This window comes from Crotalus tigris, unplaced genomic scaffold (genome assembly GCF_016545835.1).
Source record: "Crotalus tigris isolate CLP2741 ecotype Arizona unplaced genomic scaffold, ASM1654583v1 scf7180000024340.7048381, whole genome shotgun sequence".
NCBI classification, from domain to species: Eukaryota; Metazoa; Chordata; class Lepidosauria; order Squamata; family Viperidae; genus Crotalus; species Crotalus tigris.
Window position 1 is genome coordinate 1874012 of NW_024100510.1, and position 26578 is coordinate 1900589.

Here is a 26578-nt window from a genome sequence, read left to right on the forward strand (position 1 = left end):
TGAAGGAGCTGGCAGACATGATCTTGGAATCATTGAACCATATCTTTCAAAGTTCTTGGAGCACCGGGGAACTATCAGAGGATTGGAAAAGAACTGATGTCCCAATCTTCCAAAAAGGAAAAACTACAACCTGACACCAATACCTGGGAAGATATCTATATGGAGGGAAGTAAGCAATGGGGTATCCCAAGGTTCCATTTTAAGCCCAGTACTTTTTAATATCTTCATAAACGATTTAGATGAAGGAATAGAAGTGGAACTCATCAAATTTGCAGCTAACACTAAACTGGCAGGAACAGCCAACACCCCAGAAGATAGGCTCAAGATCCAGATGAATCTTGATAAACGTGAACACTAGGCCCTATCTAACAAAATAAAATTCATTGTAGAGAAAAGGATGATTTTCACTTAGGCAAGAAAAACCAAATGTACAGGTATAGATTATGTGAAACTTGGCTCAATAGCAACTGTGAGAGGGATTTTGGAGTCCTAGTGGACAATCACTTAAAAGAACTGTGGTTGTGCAGTGGTTAGAATGCAGTATTGCAGGCTAACTGTGTTTAGCAATTCAATTCTGGCTGGCTCAAGGTTGACTCAGCCTTCCATCTTTCCAAGGTCGGTAAAATGAGGATCCAGATTGTTGGGGGAAATATGCTGACTCTGTAAACCACTTAGAGAGGGCTATAAAGCACTATGAAGCAGTATATAACTATAAGTGCTATTGCTATTGTAAAATATGAGCCAGCAGTGTGCTTCAGCAGCAAAACAGTGTAACTCTAGGTTGCATTAACAGATGGATAGAATCAAGATCACATAAAGTATTAGTACCATTTTAGCCTTAGTAAGACCACACTTAGAATACTGCCTCCAGTTTTGATCACCATACTATAAAACATATGTTGAGACTGTGGAAAGAATGCAGAAAAGAGCAACAAAGATAATTAGGGGGCTGGAGGCTAAAACATGAAGAACATTTGCAGGAATTGGGTATGTCTAGTCTAATGAAAAGAAGGACTAATAGTGTTCCAATATTTGAGGGGCTGCCACAAAGAAGAGATCAACCTATTTTCCAAAGCACCAGAAGGCAAGACAAGAAACACTGGATGCAAACTAATCAAGGAGAGAAGCAACCTAGAAATAAGAATAAATTTCCTGACAGTGAGAACAATTAACCATTGGAACAGCTTGCCTTCAGAAGTTGTGGAGGCTTTTAAGAAGAGATTGAACACCCACTTGTCTGAAATAGTATAGGATCTCCTGTTTAGAGTCTGAATAGATATTCAGACTAGAAGACCTCCAAGGTCCCTTCCAACTCTGTTATTCTGTTCTGCTCAGTTTCAATGTCCCCATTCAACAATGGAGCTTAACATATGGCACCAATATTTGCAATCTAACTGATGTCACAGCATTGTTGCTTAAAATTGGGAAAAGGATGATACTAAAGAGCAGAAATGAAGAGAGTATATAGATCTTGAGAGATCTTCAGAAGTTTAGGAGTAATGATGCCAGCCTTATATCTGGGGCAAGAAGATACCACAAAATGAGTGGCAAGCAGAAAAGGCCCATCAAATGTAGCTCTCTAGATGACGAGTGACATGTGTGACATAACATATAAAATCATATATGAAATTATATAATATCATGTTTGGTTGCTAATCCAGTGTAAAATTCTGTCTGATGACCAGCCATATAATTTTATATAATAACCAACTGGAGCGTCACTTGAACATCATTGCCATTGAAAAAATTATTATAATTCAATTGTAAAAGGCAATTTTACTTAGAATCCCTGACATTCTGTAACAACATCTTTAATACCATCAAATATAATCTGCTTATCCCACATCCTTGGGAAGGATTTGCCAAATTCAGTCTAAATATCTGGCTAAATGTATGAATATCTAAGTATAGAGAGGGAACTCTGGTCTACAATATATCTTGGCACATGTCAGAGGTCAGACCTTACCTTTTACTTGGCCTATCAACAGCAATGTTGCAATGGATGGTATCACAAAGCATCACTCACAACTGCATGCCTATTGCCAGTCACAGCAATTTTGCAATATAGGAAATTATGGCTCCCCAAGGCTTGCGCAATTGAATCCAGCCAAGCAGCTCTCTTAGAAAGGATGGGAAACATGCACAGTCAGGGTGCAGTTCCCCTTAGCTAGCTCTGATGGTCTTTCCCTGAAGTCCCCATTGCAAGGTTTATCAAAATTGCTATTTTTTTAGCTGAGAAATCCGGAAGGAAATACTGATCTGTTCCTACCCATTGGCTAAGACAAATGCCACCCACCACTATCTCTGTAAGCAGCCCAAAGCTTAATTGAGATAAATATTTATTCTGGGTAGAAGTTAGAGTGGGGAGAGAGAACTGGGGACATACAGTAGCTGTTTCAGAAAGGACTTTTGTTTACCTCTGAATATAGCATAAATATGGCAGAGTCTGTGCCAAAGGGTCTCTCGCTCTTCCCTAATGGAATTGTAAAACAAGTTAAACGTGAATTAAGAGGGAAAACTTACTTGTGTAAAAAGAAAATAGATATTCTTGTGGGCCTGGTTTAAATAGTTTAAGCTTGGCCTGGGAACAAATGGGAACAAATAACTTTTTGAAAGAGGAATGCCTGGTTAACTCAACTTTCCTTCAACTGTACCATTCTTGCTATGCAAGGATAAAGGTGAGTCATTTCCCAGCTACCAATCCAAGGTCTCTGTTCAGCTGCCAACTACTTAGGTGAAGTCATTTCACAGGGAGTAACTGAGAGGACTGGTAAGAGTGTAACTGCCTACTTTTTTTCACTCATACAAGGACTACTCTTAATGGAAACTCTTTAATCTATTTAGAGAAATTATTCAAACATTTTTCTCTCCAGCACTGCCCCTCAAAGTAGATGAAGAAATGCTGTAGTGTGAAATGAAAATTAGCTGAAAAGCCTACTTTAAAGGGAGGAGGGAATGAGCCTCAGACTGCCCACTAAAGAGGGGAGTGAGGCTGTGCAACTGGCATTTGGAAACACCATCTGGTCCCGGTCTCAGCTTCTGGCTTCACTCTTAGTTGGTGGATCCTGCTTGAGTTTCACTTGCCTATGTGCCAGAGCCAAAAGCTTAGGAAGTGTGGAAATGATTAATTGCTAAAAACATTAGAAAATGCTTCATTGGGTAAATATATTTTTAGGGGTTCAGTTAAATTCCAGTTTATTATATACTTTAGGCCTAGACCCACTTTATAGTATAGCATTATATAGGTATATAACAATGTCCTTGATGTGACAGACTCAAATATTGCAGACTATGGAGGTTCCTAATATATTGTTGTTATGTCAATTAGTGTTACAAGTTCAGCATGAAGTAAAGCCTTTAGCAACTGGTCACTGGGTCAGTGTGTCTTACACTGCTTTTTTTCCCCAGGCCTATACTATTCAAGGACAATATGCAATTCCACATCCAGATGTGAGTTTCTCTTTATTATTTGTAAATGTATTCTATGTTACCTGCATGCTTTGTCAAATGAGTAATATTAATATTAATAATTAATATTAATATGCTTTTGTCAAAATAATTGGCCAATTAATTGTGTAGTATTGGTAATAATTAGGACTAAATTCTATTTCTATTGAGGACTTGGCCTGTTGTTAAATTACCAACATTTTTCTGTGCTATCCCTTTACTAAATTTTTTGTTCCCTGATATTAGCCATTAAAGAGCCTTTCCTTTTATGTTTTTTTCTGCCATAGAAATTGCTGATAATGAAAGAAACAACCTGTTTATGCATCTTCTTATTTTATGATATGGTTATACCCAGACTCCTTGCTATTTTCCTTAGTCTTTGCTTATTTATTTAATTTATACTCCACCTTTTTGCCAAGAACTCAAGATACTTTACATTTCCTTAGTTATAATGAAAGGGAAGAGAGAATTTCTGCTGATGCTGAATCTCTTAGTTTTAGAATTTGGAGGAGGGGGGAACAGTTGATTATTGTCCTCCAATTGTCATTCCAAACCAGGAGTGGGCATCATTATTTGTTTTATTATTTATATCTTTAGTAAAAATATTTTTTCTTAATAGCAATAGCAATAAGACTTATATACCACTTCATAGTGCTTTACAGCCTTCTCTAAGTGGTTTACAGAGTCAGCGTATTGCCCCCAACAATATGGGTCCTCATTTTACCAATTTCAGAAGGATGGAAGGCTGAGTCAACCTTGAGCCAATCAGGATCGAAGGAATTGAACTCTTGGCAATGTGAGCAGAGTTAGCTTGCAATACTGCATTCTAACCACTGTGCCACCATGGCTCTACTTTATGTTCCTTCCTTTCTAACAAAAAAAAGCATATAAATAACATCTGAAACAACATTTGCAAAAATGCTTCTCATAAATGAACTTAGTACCAACTGTTATCTCTTTCACTGCAAAATGAAGATTATAAATGAATTTTATTTAGGCCATACTATGCTGCCAATGGATGTTCACACTAATTTTATACAGGGAGAAAAAAATCTAGGCTTCATTTTTATCTGTTTTCAGTGTCTAAGCTTTCTGCTTGCTTGCTTGCTTATATATTTATGGATGGAAGAGAAAATGTATAGCCTAAATATTGGGAAAGTGAAATTAATTACGGTACTGTTCTCAGATCAGAAATATATTCTTAGGAGAAATGTAATAAAATGTAATAATAAATAACAGTTGCTTAGAAAATGTCAATCTGATCAACCGCATATAACACTGAATGTAATAGAAGAAATATACAATACATAAAAATATGAAAGAAATATGGAAACATGTTCAAACAAACTTAAGCCTATTTGTCATGCATGGACTTTCTACATGCAGGGATGGAAAATTGATATGTCAGACCTGCCCCAATCCGATCCCTTAGGAAAGAAAAGCCTTAAAGTCAAGCCAGCTCTGAAATCACTGCGCTCACTGAGTGCAACATAAGGTGTAGGTTTGTCCCCAGCCCATCCCTCCCTCCATGACCAGTCCATTTCCAGCCCACCAGACCTCGCCAAGATGTTTTGAGAACTCTAAGATGTTTGGGGGCAATCTGCATACTTCTCAGGGTGCCTGGCTGTGAGATGCTGGTACAAACAGGATTCGGTTGCCCTGGTCCTTCTCACCTTTCATTCCCCCCTCCCGATTTCCTATCACATACACACAAAACTTTATTGCCCTTTTATCTTTCCTTCTTTCATTTCCCCCCTTCTTTTCCCTTTCATCCTTCTTCTCTTTATGGCAGGATGCCTGTGAGCAGGGCTTTTTTTCTCATAGAACGCCCTGAACAGAGTTCCGGCACCTTTTTGGGATGGAACCTTGTAGGGTAGGCAAGGTGGGTTGTATGACGTGTGTGAGTTCTGGCACCTTTTTTTTTTTTTTTTTTTTTTTTTTTTAGAAAAAAGCACTGCCTCTGAGGCCCCCCCCAAGCCGAGCCAGGCAGATCTGACATCAAGTTTCACAGACCACTCGTTTCAATCCTGAGCTACAAATATTCTCCTTTAAACTATTAATTATCCTTTTATCTCTTTGCTGGTTTTACACAGCAGTATAGCTACCCATAATAAAGAACTTTGCACGAGGGCTTCAGGGTGATACAGAACACTGGACAATATGAAATTAAAACTTCAAGGTTAACCACATAAGCAATCAATATATGGTACATCATGCAGCTACAGTATGACTCAAGGTCTCTGTTCTTCAGAAAAAGAGTCTAATGATCATTATTTACAAAGGAGGCGGGTGATCTACTACCTCTCTCCTTTAGTTTAATAAAATTCTACAATAAAAATGAGGAAATACCATGGTCCAAGTGTGTTTATAGCAGTAGGTGAAAAAGAAAACTGATATAGCTATAGGAAAAAAAACATTACATTTTAATAATTTATTCTCAGCTGGCTCAGTCCGAAACCAAATGAGAGCAATGAACAGGAGTGAGATAGGAGATAATAAAGAGCAGATCAGTCCATGGAAATCAATGTCATTATTTCTCAAATAAGAAATGTTATCGCATCTTACAAAGCACATCCTTAACCAGAGAGAGCAACACAGAACACTTTCTAGATGCAAGAAATGTCATCAGTTTAGAAAAACTTAAGATGTTATTGATCACATGTTTCAGTTTAGATTGTAGTCAGTGAAAACAGCACAATTCTTTGTGCTGATTTTGCGCTTTTTTCTTACTTCTGGCCATTGTTGTCTGATTAAATGTTTATGCATAAATCCAAAACATTGGTACTGGAGAGCTTGAAAGAAGGCCTTTTTTAATAAACACAATTATCCATCTCAAATTTTGGAATATGCAATTGATTGAAATTCTGTTACCTTAATCCCTGCAGTATTTCAGTATAACCCAGTTTCTGGTTCTTTTTAAAAAATGCGCAGAATTCCAAGACTTAATGTAAAAGGTTTTGTAAAATGATACTATATTCATTTACAGTCTTTCAGACATCTGTAATATATGCATATTTGTATATTTTCCCTAGTGTGCTGTCAAGAGTTAAGTAAATGAAGGAAAAGAGATTGTGGGGTTTTTATTGTTGTGCATTAGGTATCTGTAATTAATTTGCTTAACCAAATGATTACATAAGTGGTTACCCAAATTACATAGCTTCTAGGGAATATATACCATTTGCAATCTGGTTTTAGAAACAGTGGATTGATGGTTGAATGTCCAGGACAGTTAGCAGTCCATATTTCACAAAACAGCAAAGTTTACACTGATACAAGTGTTCCAAGGAGCTAAAACTTTTCTAACTTTGTTCCATGGTGCCCAGCCACTTGATTGTGAGATGGGAAAATATATAAAAATGATAAATAAATAAATAAAACCAGAATTCTAAAACAATTTCTTTTTAATGAAAAATTACTTTGCATCCTTACTAAAATAAAAATCATACCATCTTCTCTCTTTCCTCATTCTCCTTATATAAGAAACTTACTGAGGAATGTATCATGCAGGTAAAATAAAACTGACTTTCAATAATAGATCCTCTGAATGTATTGTGAACTTTCAGTTCTGAATTCTCCCCATTTCAGGAAAGCCTATTTTAGTTTGGCATCCCTGGAATCTTTCTGAATCGGCCAAACTGAATTCAGTGCATGTGACTAACTGAAGCATGTGTAAATACAAAGAAATGTTCAAGGAATATATATACTCACTAGAGCCAGTTTCATCTAGTAGTTAAGACTCCAGGCTAGAAAGTGGGAGATCATGAATTCAAGTCCTGCCTTAGTCATGAAAGCCAGCTGAGTAACAGTTACTCTCTCTCAGCCCAACCTACCTCATACGGTTGGTGCTGTGGGAAAATAAGAGGAGAAAGGTGGGTTGCATATTTTTGCCCGCCTTGAGTTATTTGTAAAAATAATAAAGGTGGGATACAAATAAATAAATGAAATGAAATAAAAAAAAATATGCATACCTAAAACTTCTTTTTGGAGATGAGCAGTTAACTTTGGATCCAAAGAGGAACCATGCATTATTTTTCCAAAGCTTCAGTTTTTTCTTATGTATGATAATGGATAAATCACTAAATTATTATGACATATTTATGTTTTGTGGAATTGGATGGAATTTAGAAGCCCAGATACTATCTCCATAAAATCTTATAAGTAGAAAGCGGTTTGAAATACTGAGTATTTAAAAGGGCAAGCCGTTCTCATCAGGGATTACTATTATAAATGTGCCCTTTCTGAAGGTCTGGCACAGATATTAGTATGATATGGTGAATAAACTATAGTTTTAAGGTTTAAAAAAATGTTCCATTGGGTCCCAAGTTCTAAAATTCTTGATGGAAAAATTAGATTACATTATAATACTGAACAGTGTGAGAATCTATAAACATGAATTTTAAAAATAGGATTTCTTTCCCCATCAATACAAACAATTTGCAGTATCTTTTACTATATCCTGTATATGTGCATTGTGGATACAACTGAAACTCTCAGATATATATTCTACTCTTTCAAACAATTGGGGACTGTGGGTGAGATTTGGAGAGTCAGAGCTCTTTCTTGCTCCCTGTTTTATGGACCTGAGAAGTGGACAACCATGATTTCTGGTTACCTGCAATTCAAATACCTGTTTTGTGGTCTTTAGCCCCTGTAAATTTGGTACCACCAAGTAGAATTCCCTTCCACATATAGACTGCAATCAGAAGTCTATTCTGACAATTGCTTCCAACTTACAACTTCTCCATTTTATGTTCCCTATATAGTATTCAACATCTCACCTTCTGAAAATGCATAAAATACAAATGTTCTATTTATTTCTCTCCCATCTGATTTTTTTTACCTTCTGTTAAATCCATCTGAAATATAGACACTGCAACTGATGGCAATAAAGTCACAGTAGATTAGCTTGGTTGACAAAGGAGGCTTTTATGTTTTTCTGGTTTTAAGGTCACTTGAGAGCCAGTTTGATGTAATGATTAAGGCATCAAACTAGAAACTGGGAGACTATAAAGTCTCCCAGCCTTAGGTATGAAGTCAGCTGGCTGATTCTGAGCTAGTTATTTTCTCTTAGCCCTAGGAAGGAGGCAAAGGCAAACCACTCTGAAAAATCTTGCCAAGAAAACTTCAGGGATTTGTGCAGGTAGTCTCCAAGAATTGAACATGATTGAACAGAAGAAAAAAACCAGGTTATTTAAGCCACTGAGTCCAACTACCTCTTGGACTCAGTGGCTCTAGGAATTCAAATTAATATGTCCAAGACCGAAGATGATGAGATGAGATGAGATGAGATGAGACGAGATAAGACGAGACAAGACAGGACAGGACAGGACAGGGTAAGGTAAGGTAAGGTAAGGTAGGATAGGATAGGGTAGGGTAGGGTAAGGTAAGGTAAGGTAAGGCAGAGTAAGGCAAGGCAAGACAAGATAAGATAGGATAAGTTAAGATAGGTAAGACAGACAAGACAAGATAAGATAATCTTTATTGTCATTTTTTACTGTGGGCACAACGGCACACATCAAAAATGAAATTTAATTGCCCGCTCTCAAAGTGAAACACATACATGACTCTTTCTGTTAATATTTTTTTTTAAGTTCAATCATGATCTGCCATCTTGTTATGAAATCTATTGCTCTGTGGAACACAACAGAATAGTGTGTGATCTCTCCTCAATTACCCTTTCTAAAGATATGTCCAGCTTCTTCAATTTCTCTTCGTAGGCCTTAGTGTCTAGTCCCCTGATCCTCTTCATTGACCTTTTTGGAGTCTGTTTAATTTCTCTGAATCCTTAATGTATGGTACTCAGAAGTAAACCTAGTATTTGAGGTGGAGATAATAAAATAGAATGGAGTGGGTTATTTCCTGTGAATTGGAAACTAAATATCTGTTGATGCAACCTAAAATTGCATTTGCCTTCTTTGCAGCCACATCACACTTTTGGCAATGAATTCAGTTTGCAATCAATTACTAATCCAAGATCTTTTTTGCAAGTAGGTATCCCACAACATATATCTGTGTATGTGATTTTGTTTCCTAAATGAAGAGATTTGCACTTGTCTGTTAAATTTCATTTTGTTGTTTTCAGATGATTTCTGCCACCTATCAAGATCATTTTGACTTTTATTTCAGTCTTCTAGGATATTGGCTATCCCATCCAAGTTTATATCTGTAAATTAGATAAGTGTTCCTATAATTTTGCACTCAAATCATTAATGAAATCATTAGCAAAGAATAGAGGATAGAGAATTAATCTTTATGAACCCCATTTGATACCGCTCTTCAATTTGATGAGGACCCATTGATCGACATTCTTTGAAGAAATTTGAGTCACTTATGAACTGTCATGCCATTCAGTCCATGCTTAGCTAGGTTGTATGGTAATTTTAAATCATGGATAAGTTTAACTAGTTAACCAGTTTAACTCCTTGCATGATTAAGTTTAAGCCATGGTTGAGTTTGAGCCAGCTACAAAATGTCCTGCCATTCAGGCCATGCTTAACTAGATTACCATATCATTGAGTAATTAATCAATGCTTTGTTGAAGTCAAGATAGATTGTGTCGGCAGCATGCTCACAATCTATTAAGGCAGCTTCTTGTTCAAAACATGAGGTAAGATTAGTCTGGCAAAATGTTTCAAGATCTGCTTTGTGATTTTCCCTTGTATTAGTTTCAGACTGAGTGGTCTGTAATTTGCTGGATTTTCCTTTTACCCATTTTAGTAGACATGGACAATGTCTGCTATTCTCTAGTTATTTGGTACTTTACCAATTCTCTAGTTTCTCAGATATAACAAATAAAAATTCAGCTAGACCACCTACTTCCTGACCATGTTTCTATGATTTTCAAGGTTTAATCCTGCCTCTGCTTCTGGTTCTATCAAATTTCCTGGTGGAACATATAGTTTCTTGTAGGAGAGGAAAAGGCTGAATCAAATTCATATCCATTAGGTGATGTCAAATTTGAGACAGTCCTGTAAAGAAGATTTGAAGAACACATTTTGTTGGCAAAAAAAAACAAAACAATCAACAACAAAAAAAACCAACCAATCATCCAAGAATCATCCAACCTACTGAATCATCCATGGATTTGTTTTCTTTTAAAATTCCTACATATATGGGACGGTGGCTTTTGAAAGCAAAATCTTCCCATCTTACCCACAGTGGGTTTGATCATAAGTGTACACTTATGTGTCCAATGTACACAATCATAACTGAAATCAGAAGGGCAGTGTTACTTCCTGTCTCTGTTTACACTTCATACTAAATTAAATCATGGCTTAGCATGATGTATGAACCTACTGTGTAGTTTAATCTTCCAGCAAAGAAGCTCTATATACCATCACTTTACTATAAATTAAAAACATACTTTGTTGATTAAGCCAGAAAGATTCCACAGACAATCTTCTGGTTAAACAGCAACAACCAAATCTTGGTTTGTTTTTTCTTACTTGTTGTTCCAAAATTCCATGGTGCACACACTACGCTGATCTAAAGAATATCCAGTTTGTGATTAGGGACAGTAAGGGTTGCATAGACAAAAAGGAATGTCACACTTTTGAAGAACACAACATTTTCTTTTAGAGTACTTCATATAGAAACTCAAATGGTTTAATCCTCCCCCCATCTTTTAATTTATTTCAAGACAACATAGGTTATAGGATGCCATTTGTTTCTCATATTTTGTTTGCCTGGTTGACTAAGAAAAGCTCTTCTTTTCAAACTCCTTGTAATTTTCCTGTCTTCTTCAGCCTCTCAGGTATTCTGGTTCCAATGGTTCATCCAAATGTTAGAGCACCAATGTCAGACTTTCCTGCACTCTTTCACTCAGATATGCGGCAGGAGCAGGAGTTTGGGATTTTTGCTTTTAATCTTTCTCCCTTCTGATTCAAAATATCAGAATCTCATAGTTTAGGGGAACTTCCCGCAACCTATTACTGTGCTGTGTAGGGAATTTCAGTAATGACATCAGAATCTAATTATCATCCTACTACCTCAGGCTCTTACAGAGCATGGCTTTAAAAGCAGGTTTGGTTTCAAGTTATTTTGGTGTTTGAATAACAGTATAGATTTGGCATAAAATATATTGGAATTGCCTTCCTCTTTGTGAATGAGTTATTAAAAGTCTAATGCTAAAAGCACAAGAAGGGATGAACAGGATCTGAAATACATACCTATTTTGGCCAAAACACATACTGGACTTTTCATTGAGGTCATCTACCTAGTTATGAAACTTTCAATATTTTGAAGAAACTACCAGTTCCAGGTCACAGCTCCAGAAACACTGATGGTCTCCATGCAGTAGAACCTCTTTGAGAGATGGTAATCTCACATCTACATATTCTCCTATTTGGTTCAGGTTTTGTGATGAACACATATGTACAATTTCATCTGGAAAGACACAACACCAAAACTAGGCTGCTGTGTTTCAGATCCTGATTGAGCACATCTGCCAGAAATTTGACCAATTATAATTTCCCAGGCCAAGTCCTTCTATAAAACCTGTATGTTGCCATGATTCCACATGGCTTCCTGGTTTCTTTCTTTCTTAAAAATATTACTATTATAATTTTGTTCTTGGTTTTCAGTGTGACTTGTATTCTGTAACAATAACCTTCTTAGTTCTAATATCCCTCCTACCCCCTCAGCAGTTGACCAAGCTCCACCAGTTGGCTATGCAGCAAACCCCCTTTACTCCCCTTGGACAGACCACCCCTGCTTTCCCTGGTACGTACCCAAATTCCCTTTACAGATTTCCTTCTCTTTTTACCTATACAGTTCTCTCTTTTTCTAAGCTTGGTTTCTAAGATTAAAAGAAACAGGATGTGTAATTGCAGTGGAATTAAGGGAGGACAAGAGGCAGACAAAGTTGAGAAAAAGTCAGGTCATATATTTGCAAGTTGTGTGTTGCTATTATCTGCTCTAAGACACCTATGTTATAACAGTCCTTTAGTCAGGAGGTAAGGATGCATCTGCACTGAGAGGCAAAGGTTAATTTCTCATACTGTCCCTGATTGTTTGTAATATTCTAAAATATACTACTAGGATTCAAATATACTAGATGACTAATGAATGCCTAGCATTTGAACCACTGCTTTTATGGAAAATGAAGACAAACCAGCCTTTTATCTGAGGCATCAAGTAGATTTCTAAAAATCATTTCTGATAAACTCAGAAATATTAGGAAAAGGGAATATTTTCTGCAGAAAACTAGGATGGCAGATAATATTTATATGTTACTGAACATATGTTTTAATAGCATTGCATTTGATTTGAATGGGAACTTGCTTTTTCTGCCATTTTGTTCATCATATTTTGAGCTTCCTAGATGAAGTGATATTGCTTCTCTCCTTGAAGGCAAAAAAAAAAAAAAAAAAATTAAGTGTGTTTCTTCTTTGCTCTTCAGGAGAAAAGCTGCCCTTACATTCCTCCGAAGAAGCTCAAAATCTGATGGGCCAATCCTCAGGTAAAATATATACAGGAAATACAGTCATATAATTCTTTTTGTCATTGCCAAAGTGATATATAAAGCAGCTGTTCTGATTATATTGATGGGATAGTTTTACTGATGTTCAGGAGGCAAGACACAGCACAATTATAATTATGATACTATAATAACAAAATGGCAGCAGTTAAGACAACCTGGACCTTTTTCAGAATAATTCTCCAGCAGAATGACATGTCACTGTTAAAATGGCTTCTCTTTAGACCTTAGCTCTTTCATCTTTTTGTTTCTCTTCAGCTTTTGAAATTGTTCTTCTTTCATCCCCAAATTTTGGTTTGGAGTAAACAGCATCCTTTCACTTTCCATCACACTCCATGCACTCTTTCTAAAGGAATCTGTGATTTAGCAGAAGCCATAACAAATTAAAGGCCAAGTAAAACCATTGTGCTCATCCTTAGATCCTAGCTTCAGTTCATAGAATGATTTTTGTATGTTTTGTAGCTGCATTAAAGACATTTGTTAGATACTATTAGAAAAGAATGAGCAAAATAAAAATAATTTCCATATAAAGACATCTGCATAAAAATATTTATTTCTTAATGTATCATTCTATAATCAAGATATCACTATTATATAAAATTATATAAAATTCTTACAAATGAAAGATTAATATTGTGCTATTATAACAATACAACATTTACCACAGCACAGTGTGTGAGGCTCATTCTCTATCAATCTGAAGATTCACATCATTTCTTAATTATTCACATAATTTCTCCTGGAACTAGAAATATCTCTGAAAATAAATTCAGCCACCAATAAATACATTTAAAATAAATTCAGATCCTCACATGTACCAGATCAAGTTCCGTAAAATCCTTATGGCTATATTTTATTGGTTTTGTTAAAAACTTTACAAATCAAATCTGTAACTTGATGGGTGCAGACTTCAGCATTACTAAGCTTCATTTCTGAGTTTCAGCAGACTGAACTGGTGTTTGTATGATTGCTTAATTGACACTCTTCTCTCATATCCCTGCTTATTTCTTCCCAGATAATGGATAACAGACTATGGCTTCTCTCCCATCCTTTTATTTTTGGTTTTTGATTAATATTGTGTATTATGCTGAACACTCTCAGCATCTAGCATGGAGTAACTTACCTTCAAACAATTCAGAAAGAGGCTCAAAACCAGATGCCCTTATTGAGCAGTATTACAAAAACAGTTTCAGGTTGATCCCAGCACAGTTCTGTAGATGTAAATCATATTAGTTTTAATGGAACATACTTCCAAATTTCTGTGGTTTCTCTGACACACAGCCTGCAAACTATCATTGCCATATGCCGTGCATACTGTTCCATTAAAGGAACACATTTTTTGCACTGTCATAACAAACTTTTTAGAATAGCATTCTCTCTTGGACAAACTACTGTCATTTTGTGGCTCTTTTTAAAAAGCAGAATTCCCAGGTTTCATGATGGCCAGTTTTTATTAGATATTAGACAGTGAATTCTAGTCCCACCTTAGACATGAAAACTTGACTGGGTGACTTTATTAGTTATAAAGTAATAAAGTGGGGTTTTGAAAAAAATCTATTATAAATAAATATTATTTGGGTTTTGAGCATATAACTATTTAGTCTACATTAACAAGTGATTAGGTCATTGCTTTCAACTCTGAAACATTTACTTTACAACATATTCCTGAGGGAACTATGTGGAATAAAGAATTAACTGTAGCAGTATAGTTCCAGTATTATTGTACATTTTAAAAAACACAGTTTTAGAAAACAGATTGTGGTGTCCACAGTTTATTGGCTGAAGTTCACATTTCTCTTTGGATCTCTGTAATTTAAGTACAAAGAATATGTTATCTAAACAGATGAAAGCATTTGTTCTACCATGGATTTAGTGTCTGTAATAATTTGTTTTCATACTTTACAAAAATATATAAATAATCCTTGCTATTAACTCTTAAGATCATAAGAAATTCCATTTCCCTACTAACAAAATATGTCTCTCATTCATGCTATATAATTCAAAGTAATTTTGCTATAAAACTCCATTATTTCACCAGAACTGGGTTTAAAATACAGTATTCTTCTTCCTTGCAAATGGCATCCATACACAATGAGTAGCATAGAAGATATTAATTAATCCTTTCGGGGGGGGGGGAGCAATTTAAAATAACCACTGTATCATAGTTTGCCTCCTAAATAGCCACAAGTTCTCCCTAATATTTCTAAGCAGCTGTATCTTTTATTTTATTGACCAACAGTAACATCTTGAACACTGAAAACTGAAAATGCAGTATAGGCCAGCTTGTTTATTCCAAAAGGCAGAAAAAAATGAGGTGAGGATATCAGTATTCAAAGAACACAACATCACTGCATTAGAATCTACTGAATTGTTATCTAGTGAAATATTACAGCAACTGCTTTTAGAGCTCCGTTTTTTTATCTGTTATATATTGAAACTTCAACCTTCCTTCCCTTTGGCTTTAGTGCAGTCTGGAGATTCTCAAGATCTGCTATTTTGGTGAAATGCCATCAAAAGTGCAATATTTCAAGCAATAACCATTTTCTCTTGCATATGCTCAGGTTTGGATGCCAATCCCCCAGCCAGTACTCATGAACTCACCATTCCCAATGATGTGAGTATTGCATGTCTTGTTCTGCTTATCATTTGATAAATGTACTGTGTGTAGCCAACCATGACTTCTCAGTGATATGGTGTTAAAAAAGCCCCTTTGTTAATTTTAGGCAATTTCATTTGTGGACAGATAAAGCTATTAAACTGAGAAATAAAACAAAGATTTTGGGAGGTCTGCTTTTGCTACCTTTCTTGGTGCTTGGAAAATTTGCTTGATTAGCATCCCTGATAAACATTTTTTGCTTGAGTCAAAGACTCCAGTTTGAAAGATCTGCCACTTAAAGCTGGATATCTAAAGCCTCCCATGCTACCATATTGAATGAGAGGGGGATTGTTTTCCTCACCCCTCCCAATCCCTTCCCATTATGGCCCTTATTTTGTGATGGAAAGATCTGTTATATATCGTAAGTACTCTTATGATATATTAGAATAGTTCTTATTCATTGGAATGATGTTCATGTAAATGTCATAGTCCTATATTTTAGACACAAACATACAAAGCAACTCAAACCACTTGATTAAAAAAGAAATCAAATATATTGTACTTCTTTTGAAATTAAAGAAATTGTACTCTTACTAAGTTTTTTAAAAGCCCAATTGTGGTTTTTTTTCTTTGTTTTTCATATTCCTGAACTGCCCATTTCTCTTGGGGAGGGAGTCTGGATGGTGTACTACAAAGTATTAAAATATAAAAACAGTACGAAAAATTTAGAGAGAGGCAAGGAGGATAAAACTTTGTTAGAATTAATTAAAAGGTAGAGGGAGGGTTCTCAGGGCATAGCCAGTCCCACAGCTGTGCACTCCTCCTCCGGACTCCACGGGCAAGGCTGCAGAGCCATATTTTAACTTCTTTTCAGAAGGCCATGAAGGTGGGGGAAGAATATTCCATTGGGCGGGGGCATGGTCAAAGAAGGCTCTCTTCCCAGACCCCACCCATTGGATTTCTTAGGCTGATGGGGTCTGCAACATATTTTCCCTGTCTGACTGCATGGGACAGAACGATGTAATGTATTTACTTTTTATAGAATACAAAATACGAAGTCTCCATTCCAAGGTATAATTTTTATTGTTATAGAATGAAACAATCTATGTAAAATGATTGTAAAAAAGATTCTATTAATTAATAATAAACCCAATAGGTGTTTCAAGTTGTTTTAAAAGTTAAATGTTATAAACCATTGTTCCATTAACAGTGGCCAAAATAATGTATAAAGTGAAATCATCTCTATGATCTAAATTAAGGCATCTATACAGAGAAATGAGGATGGATATTATTACATGTACAATAGAATTATATATTCTAGGTTTAGCTATAGTATTGAAAGGAATAGACATGAAATGGCATGGGTATTTTCTTGAAGTGTTTAAGTATCTTAATTTATCCTGCATTAATCTATGAAATGAATTGTCTTCTAATCTTGCCTTAGGCATGAAGCCAGTAGCCACCAATGTGGACAGGCAATTGGTTGGGAATGTGTGAAAAGATTAGCAATTTAAAGAAACAGCCATCCCTCACAGTGTACAGATAATCCCCAAGTTACAAGCATTCCCTTAGCGAATGTTCGAAGTTACACAATAAGCGACCCCAGTGTTTATGAAAAAGTCCCGAATTTACAAACAGCAGTCATTCACCCTTATGAACAACCGCAATGTCACTGCAGCATTCACTCTGGCTATTCCCTCCCTACCCCACCCCCACCCCTGGTCTCCCTAGTCACTAGGCCTTGGATACTAATCTTGCAAAGATCGAGATCCTTTACTTTTTTAGCTGCACCAGGTCTTCAGTGCATTTGCAGAGAATGGAGACCTAAAGTAATACAAGATCACGTGAGATCAGTGGCACGAGATCTCATGCTACTGATCTCATGTGATCTCATGGTACTTTCTCTGCAACAGAGAACAGAACTGAAGCTGGTGGAGGCTTCCACATGCCTCCGGAGGCCCAATCCAGGCATCAAAGGCCATTCTGGGCTGCTGCCACCTGGAAAGGAGGCCAGGGCATGCTTCTGGGGATCTCCAGAGGCCCAATCTGGGCATTGGAGACCTTTTCTGGGCCACTTTCACCTGGAAAGGAGGCTGAGGGACGCTTCTCCTGACCTCCGGAGGCCCAATTTGGGTGTCGGAGGCCCTTTACAGACTGCTGCCACCCAGAAAGGCCTGTTTCTTCACTAGGTCCCCCATGGCCTTCCTCACCCTGAGATATCTCATGTTCACTTAACAAGCCATGCATTTACCCAGGTACAAGATTCACTCCTATGGATCCTCGAGTTACAAAATGGAATGAGCATGCTCCATTACATTCGTAACTTGAGTACTAAAAGCACTGATAGCACTATATACTTAGACTTATATACTGCTTCACAGTGCTTTACAGCACTCTCTAAGCAGTTTACAGAATCAGCATATTGCCCTCAACAATCTGGGTCCTCATTTTACCAACCTCAGAAAGATGGAAGGCTGAGTCAACCTTGAGCCCTGTCAGGATCAAACTCCAGGCTGTGGGCAGAGTCAGCCTGGAATACTGCATTCTAACCACTGAGCCACCACAGCTCCTAATGATAATGATAATAAACTGTTAGAGAAAATTTCCATAGAATAAGTATAATTAACTTTCAGAATAGACCTAATTTAAAGTATGCTTGACTATAGCTTTGAAACTCACTAGTTGTGAGTTTCTCTAGCTGTCATTTGACTTGAAATAAATACAAACCTATAAAATAATAGATTTCAATGCAGGATGGCAAGCCACAGTGCCATGGTGATTCTACTAAGACAAAGCCTGAAATGAACAGATTATTACAATAAGAATAGTCTCCCTATCTTAGAGTTTTTCCAAGTTGCAGTTTTAATTCTAACACAGTGGGTACCAAAAGGCTCCGTCTTAGGCCCAGTACTCTTCAATATCTTCATTAATGACTTAGATGAGGAAATAGAAGGGGAACTCATCAAATTTGCAGGTGACACTAAACTGGCAGGAATAGCCAACACCCCAGAAGACAAGCTCAGGATCCAAAAAGATCTTGACAAACTTGAACAATGGGCCCTATCCAACAAAATGAGTTTTAATGTGAGAAAAGCAAAGTTTTACATTTAGGCAGAAAAAAAAATCAAAGGTTTAAATACAGATTAGGCAAAACCTTGCTCAAAAACAGTAACTGTAAGAGGGACCTTGTAGTCCTAGTGGACAATCACTTTACCATGAGCCAGCAGTGTGCAGCAGCAGCCAAAACAGCTAATACAATCCTGGGTTGTATAAACAGAGGCATAGAATCAAGATCATGTAAAGTATTAGTACTGCTTTATAAAACCCTAGTGAGACCACACCTGGAATACTGCAACCAATTTTGGTCACCATACTACAAAAAAGACTTGGGTTTGGCTAGTCTAAAGAAAAGAAGAAATAGGGGGGACATGATAGCAGTATTCCAAGGTCCCTTCCAGTTCTATTCTATTCTATTCTATTCTATTCTATTCTATTCTATTCTATTCTATTCTATTCTATTCTATTCTATAACAAGGCATCTATGCAAAAGAAGAAGGTCAGCAAGTTCATCCACTGTACTCCATATCAATGTAATTTAAACCAGAGTAGAGTAGAAAAGCAGAATATACAAACATAATTTTTTGGAAAGCAAAGGGCCTCCATCTAGGGATGACTAAATCCAAGTATAATGTTCCATAAATACAGTTTTCTTAGAACAGTTTGGGCTTCCTAGTTATATGACCATAAGGTTCCAGGCCACATGTTAAGACAGAAGATTTAATTGATACTGAACTCCTTCATGTCAAAAATTTCACATTCTAAGATACTAATGAGCAAACATGTCCAGCAAACATAGCTTATTCCTGTACTTAATTAACTCTAACTGGAAATTCTAAATGTTCACTGAAATTGCAGAAATACAAATATGCATTTTTTTCTTCAGTATGTCTTAGCTCAAGAAAATCAACAATTTAGATGCAGTTTGTTCTTTCTTGAAATCCACTTGTTCTGTCAGGTTGTCTGTCTGTCTCTCTCTTTCTCTTTCTGCCTCCTGTATCTATCTACAGGTAGTCCTCAACTTACAACTTCCACAATTGAGCCTGGAATTTTGGTCATAAGTCATTTTGATCATAAGTTAAGTGACCATGTGATTGGACTTGATTTTATAAGTTAAGTGACCATGTGATTGGACTTTATTTTATTTTATTTTATTGTATAATTTTTATGATGGTCATCAAGCAAGTCCTTAACAAATTAAGTGGTCCTAAATCTGAATCCAGCTTATCCAGTAGGCATCATTTGTCTTATCCAGTAGGCATGCTTTGCCCTTCTTTTGGCCAGAAAATGGCAAACCAACCTTTGCAAAACACAATCATGGGATCATAAATGTGAGCTAGTTACCAATCAGCCAAAATGCAATCAAGTAACCATGGGGGTGGTGCGGCAGTCATAACTGCAAGGACAGGTTGTAAGTAACTTTTTTGAAATCCATCATAACTTCAATAAGTCAACCAGTTGAGGACTACCTGTAACTATGCTTCAAATTGCAAAATAAATAGGAAGTTGATATTAGTCTTAAAGATTGCTTCTTCAGGGCTTTAATGCGCCAATAGATAATTTTAGACCCCCACAATCCCTTGTCACTGGCAATTCTCACATTCCATAAATCTGGATAATCAAGTTTTAGCAAAAGACAATGCAAATGTTTAAAACATTTTTGAAGAGCAAAACTTCTGTTTAATATCGTATGAAATCGTAATGGATATTGCTATATTTGAGTCGTAGCTTGAGAAGTCTTTTGTTTGGCCAGTTGTTTTTTTTAATTTGTCCATTAAGAAGTTTTTCGCTTGGCTTTCACTTTCCATCCTTTTTCTGCTTGTTTTTACATCTAAACATTTAATTTATGATTATATGTAGGATGGTTGAATGTTTACTGTTGTTATTTATATTACTAAATATATATTCCTGTTTTATAGCAGAGGCTGATGAATGATTGGTTTTCTCAGTTGTGCTTCTGACCACTGACTCATTTTTGCTCCAGGCCAAATGCTTCAAGAGAAAAAAAATAAACCCACAAAAGAAAATACTGAAAAAACAAATGGAAATAATAAAACATAAATTAAATTTAATGGGATCAGAAAAATTGGCACAGCAAATTAAAAGAGCAAAACAAAAAAGTTTTGAAAATGCAAACAAACCAGGAAGATGGTTAGCCTATAAATTTAGAAAACAGAAGGAGAAAAAAATTGATAAATAATTTAGTAGATGAGAAAGGCTCTTTATAATTTAAAAATGAAGAAATAAAAAAGATAATTAAAGAATACTATGAGAAACTGTATGACATAGAAGAAATTCCACAGGAGAAAATGATTCAATATCTGGAAAAAAATAATTTACCAAAAATTTCAGAAAAATTTAAAATCATGTTAAATGAAAAAATAACAATGATGGAATTAACAGAGGCCATAAGAAGACAAAAAAATGAAAAAATACTGGGACCAGATGGGCTACCGGCAGAATTATGTAAATGGCCTACAAGACACATTAAGTGCACCGTTGAAAGATGTGTGTAATGAACTTTTGTTGGAAGCTAAAATTCCAACTACATGGATAGATGCAAATATTACTTTAATATCAAAAGAAGATTCAGATTTGACTCAGATAAAAAACTGTATATCGATATCATTACTAAATGTGGATTATAAAAAATTATTTCAATAATAGCAGAGAGATTGAAAAGATTTTTAACTGAATTTATACATCCAGATCAAGATGGTTTTTACCAAAGAGACAAATTAAAAATAATTTAAGAGTTATGATGGACATATTGGAATACTATGAACTGCATCCAGGGAAACAATTGACACTAATATTTTTAGATGCCCAAAAGGCATTTGATAATGTTTCCTGGCAACAACTAAAAATAATGGACTTTGGACAAAATTTATAAATATGATTGAAACAATATACCACAAACAAATAGCAAAAGTGATTGTGAACGGAGACTACAGAGAGACTTTTGAGATAAGAAAAGATACAAGGCAAGGATGTCCACTATCTCTATTGTTATTTATCTTAACTTTGGAAGTTTTAAACAGAAATATTAGACAAGATACAGAAATTAAAGGATAGAAATAAAAGGTGAAACTTAAAAATTGCAACCATTTGCAAATGACTTGGTATTTATTTTAGAAGAACCTTTAGAGATGATTCCTAAACTATTGGAAAAAATAGAACAGTATGGAGAGATAGCAGGTCTGAAAATAAACAGAGAAAAAACTAAAGTGATAGTTAAAAATCTCACAGATAAGCAAAAAAATGTTAGAAAAAATAGAACTACAAATAGTTTAAAAGGGTTAAATACTTGGGAATATATTTAACAGCAAGATGTTCAACGATAAAAGAAGATAACTATATAAAATTATTGAACCAAATAAGATTAGACCTGGAAAAATTGGAAAACTTGCAATTGTTGATGTTAGGAAGAATTGCTACAGTGAAAATGAATATACTACCAAAAATACTGTTTCTGTTTCAAACAATACCTATAAAACTAGAGAAAAACTTTTTTGAAGACTTAAATTCTTTAATTTTGAAATTTATTTGGCAAGAACAGAAAGCTAGAATTAAAGTGAAAATGCTACAAGAAGCTAAGGAAAATGGAGATTTTGGCTTGCCAGAGTGGGTTTTATATTATCAAGCATCTGTATTACCATGGGTAAAAGAATGGATAACTCTCAGAAACAAAAGGTTGTTACATTTGGAGGGACATGATTTACAACTTGGTTGGCACGCCTTTTTATGGTATGGCAAAAATAAAATGCATAAGTACTTTCAGAACCACTATATAAGAAATGCATTACTATTAATATGGGAAAAAATAAAATGTAAAATATATTTGAAAATACCAGGATGGCTTTCAACAATGGAGGCATTTATAGATCCAAATTTAGTTAACTTTGAGAAAATATGGACATATAGAGATATTCTAAATTCTGAAGGGAATTTAAAATCTAAGTAAGATGGAAAATCAGGGTATAGATCTATCATGGTGGACATATTTATTAATGCAAGTTAGATATGATAAAGATGTCAAACTGTATGGATTTTATAACCCTTGTTTGATCAGATATTATTAAATTCGGATGAGAAAATAATTCAGAAAATGTATAAATTTTTATTGAATTTGAAAATGGAAAATGAACAAGTTAAAGACACAATGATAACATGGGCAAAGAATTTTGGATATAACATAGAATTAGAAAAATGGCAAAACTTGTAGGAAAGAAATTGTGGTAGCTTCTTACAAAAAAATGTATATAAAATGTTTTATAGATGGAACTTGCCACCAGCAAGATTGGCAAAAATGTTTAAAAATATGTCAGATAGATGTTGGAAATGTAAACATAGGTCAGGTACTTATTATCATGTGTGGTAGACATCTGTTGAAGCAAAGAGGTACTGGAAAAAATACATACTTGGCTAAAAAAGATGTTGGGAAAACATGTAGATTTTAAACCTGATCTTTTTTTATTAGGTATTATGCCAGAAAAGATTGATAAACAAAGTATATTTGATTTTACATGTGATAACAGTGGCAAGAATCATATTTAAACAATATTGGAAAAAGGAAGAATCATCACCAGAGGAAGAAATAATTAAAAAAATATTAGAATGTGCAGAAATGGACAGACTTATGAGGTTGAAAGAAAAAGAAGAAATACTATCACAGTTGGGACTTGTTTTATCAATGGCTAGAGAAAAGAATAAAGGATTAGGAATTAAATTTGTATTAGTGAATGATACTCAGACAACACATTGTTGAATAAGTACTATTGAATGGAAAAATTACTAAAAATTTTACACAAAAAAAGAAGAGAGAAAAGCCTAATAGTGAGTTCTTTGACCATTAACGAAGCAACTGATATGCCCTCCTATCCCAGTCACTTCCTCAGAGCAGAAGCCCCCACTCTATTCTGAGCACATAGGGAAGAGAAAAAAGAGTTGTTTGGTTTATGTGGGTGACAGAAACCAAGAGAGAGCTAGGATAAAATCTGGGCTTGCAAAACAAACACTCTTTGGAATTGTATTGTAGAAAACAAAATGGAGAGATCCTTCAGGCCTCACCATCTGTATGTTATGATACAAGCAAAATGGGGCATGAGACTGATTGCAATGGGGGGTGACTATAGGTGCTCAGATTTCCGCTTCTGGGAATAAGTTTAGTGTTCCATCGTGGAGCAATGCAATCCCTAATCAGCCATAGGAGATAGGAATATTTGGTACAGTATGTTTGCTGCTTTGAGTTACATATAAAAAGGCAGAATAATTATTAATAATAATTAATAATATATTTTTTTCAGCTTGTATATAGGAATGCCCATATTTGCTATATGTCTTTTTCCAGCATAACAAAGCATACTTGGCCTGGTGAATCTCACATACATAGTTAGAAATAACATTTTAAATAAGGAAACATCTAGGAAGATTTCTGTCTTAATAATTCCTAGCTTTCTCTAGCCATTGAAGAGGCAGTGCAGCTCTAATCTTAGTGATTAGTGATATGTTTCCACAGGTATACTTTGGTAGTACTAAAAAACAGTTGTTTGAAAATCTCCCTGTGTGATTTTATAGGGAGCATAGTTACAGCATATTGTTAGTAACAAAACAAAAGAGAAACTAATACTGAGATTTCTAATAAGCTTTGTGTTATTTGTTGTTCACAATTCTTAATACCATAAGAGTTAGTTTAAGAAAGTCCTAATAACTTTTTTCCTAGTTAATAGGCTGCATAATTGGACGCCAAGGGACCAAAATTAATGAAATCAGGCAGATGTCTGGAGCCCAGATCAAAATTGCCAATGCCACAGAAGGCTCATCAGAGCGTCAGATCACCATCACAGGAACCCCAGCTAACATCAGCCTTGCTCAATACCTCATCAATGCCAGGTGAGATTTCCTCCCTCAGGCCCTCATTCTTATTTTCATCAACTTGTGTTCATTACTGGTAAAATACGCCCAAGTGGCAATAATGCTCATAGCATGTTCATTTCCACTGCATCTCAGAATTTCCAGGAAGTAAATTTCTTTAGAAACCTATTTCTGCTGAATATGGTGCACAGCTAGCTTGCCCCCTGTGGTGCACCTTGGAAAGAGGGCAAGCGTGAACCAAATGGGCCAGAAGTCTTAGCCAGTCAAACTACTACTCTTTATTAGTGTTGTAATCTCCTGGCTAATGTAACATCACCATACAGTAAATAAATAAATCTGGTGAAGACAACTCTTAGGAATATCCTAACTATTTTAGCTGAAATAAAATCTGTTAATATTTGTAGCAATGTAGATAGTTCTGTGGGCATCCTATAGATTAATGTAGTGATGTTAAAATTTCCAAACAATGGAAAATGGTCTGGACATAAAAAGGACTGGATATGAAAATAAAATATTAATATGTGCTGATGATATGTGTTACTGATCATTATGAATGCTGTCTAGCAAACTTATTGATATTGTGCAACAATTCAGTAAATTATCAAATTATTCAATTAATTGCATTAAATCAAATACTTCTCTCCTTTTCTTCTTTTCCAATTTATAGCCATTATTTTTCCTTAATTCATCATTTTATTGAGCCAGACATGTCATTTCATTTTAACAATATTTTTTACAAATAAAAAATGCATTAACAGTAAAATTAAAATAGCTGTTCTTTTTCATAATAAGTTTATTAATTACTAGTCTACATAGATAAGAGAAAAATCTGTTAAACATATCTTTTTTGCTTCCAATCTTAGCAATTAAGGGATTAACACAAGCATTTCTGAGGAATTAGTACTATAAATTTAATTTTGATCATTAAATATTTTCATATACAAAAGCATAAAATAACTGAAGCTTTAAACAATTTTTCCTTCCCAAGAGTTTATTTCCCATAACCATAAATGTTGACTTCTACTACCTGCAGGTTATCAGACTTAGTGTAAGGACCCTTCAAAACTTCGTCCCAAGAAAGCAGAACTCTTGGAATGGAGTCATCCCAAAAGGAACTTTTATTAGGAGAAGTTGACAGCAGGCATAGAAGGCAGGATCTGAGGGTTTCCTGCTCAAATCAATAGATTAAAGGAGCAAAAAGCAAAACCCACCCCAATAGTTCATCCAGTCAGTTCAAACGGGCCAATCCCCAGGTGTTAAGTCCACTGTGGGAACAAGGCTGATAAGACTCCTTTCCCAAGGCTGTGAAAACATTGTTAGGTCTTCACACCTTCTCTTCCACAACAAGACATAAACCAGATGGCCGGAGACACATTCCTTTCTCATCCCAGGTTGGCATCAAGGGGAGAACAGTTCAAAGAGAAAGTAGATAGAGGAAGCAGAGAGAATACATTGTAGCAGATAAGCGAAGGGACAAGATACATAACAATTCCCCAGAGGTCTCCCCCTCCCCCCAGGAGTATGGCAGAACCCACAGAAGGAAAAAGAAAAAGACCCATCTAGTAAAATCCCCCCATCAAAGAAATGGGTTCTGACACTTAGTTTTTTAGATACTATTATAAATAATGATCACTATAAGTCATTATTTTAATAGCACTTTTGCTGTCATATATCAAATAATATGCTTATTTGATATTAAATTTATTTGAATATGTTCTACTTGGACATTTTTAAGTTAAAAAATAGATTAAAAATATACTTGGTTACACATGAGTTTGTTTGGCATTGTTTTGTGTTGTAGTTAATAAATGATTTCCTAGGAGCCATACTGACAGTTGAATTGCAAATTATCTATTTGCAAGAACTTTGGAACAGTGTTGGAAAACTCATATTAAATCAATGGATAAGGAATTAAAAGAATATCATGAATGTTTCTGTCAACGCTGTCACAATAGATGTCAACGCTATGACAACTGAGAATCAGCAGCCATGTTACCTTTGCTTTTAGAGTGCCTTTTACTGTTTTGAAGTTTAGATGTAGAAGGGGGGGAATGGGGTAAATGCTTGAGGGTTTAGTTAGCCATAACAACTGCAGCTGTGTGGGAACTCAAGGACATTGCTTGATA

The 26578-nt window shown here is 35.4% G+C and overlaps 1 protein-coding gene across 30 annotated transcripts in view; it reads left to right on the plus strand.

The window, feature by feature from the left end:
* PCBP3 (poly(rC) binding protein 3) overlaps nt 1-26578 on the plus strand; it is a 124304-nt gene that overhangs the window by 88638 nt on the left and 9088 nt on the right. For 9 of the 30 annotated variants that reach the window (XM_039326236.1, XM_039326249.1, XM_039326235.1 and 6 more), the window contains 6 exons: nt 3409-3450; nt 9369-9434; nt 12090-12168; nt 12848-12907; nt 15487-15539; nt 24301-24470. In XM_039326236.1, coding sequence (XP_039182170.1) covers nt 3409-3450; nt 9369-9434; nt 12090-12168; nt 12848-12907; nt 15487-15539; nt 24301-24470 — 470 coding nt within the window. Of the gene's footprint in view, nt 1-3408; nt 3451-9368; nt 9435-12089; nt 12169-12847; nt 12908-15486; nt 15540-16563; nt 16593-24300; nt 24471-26578 lie in introns of those variants that run through there. The other 21 variants (XM_039326240.1, XM_039326252.1, XM_039326243.1 and 18 more) reach the window with 9 other exon arrangements.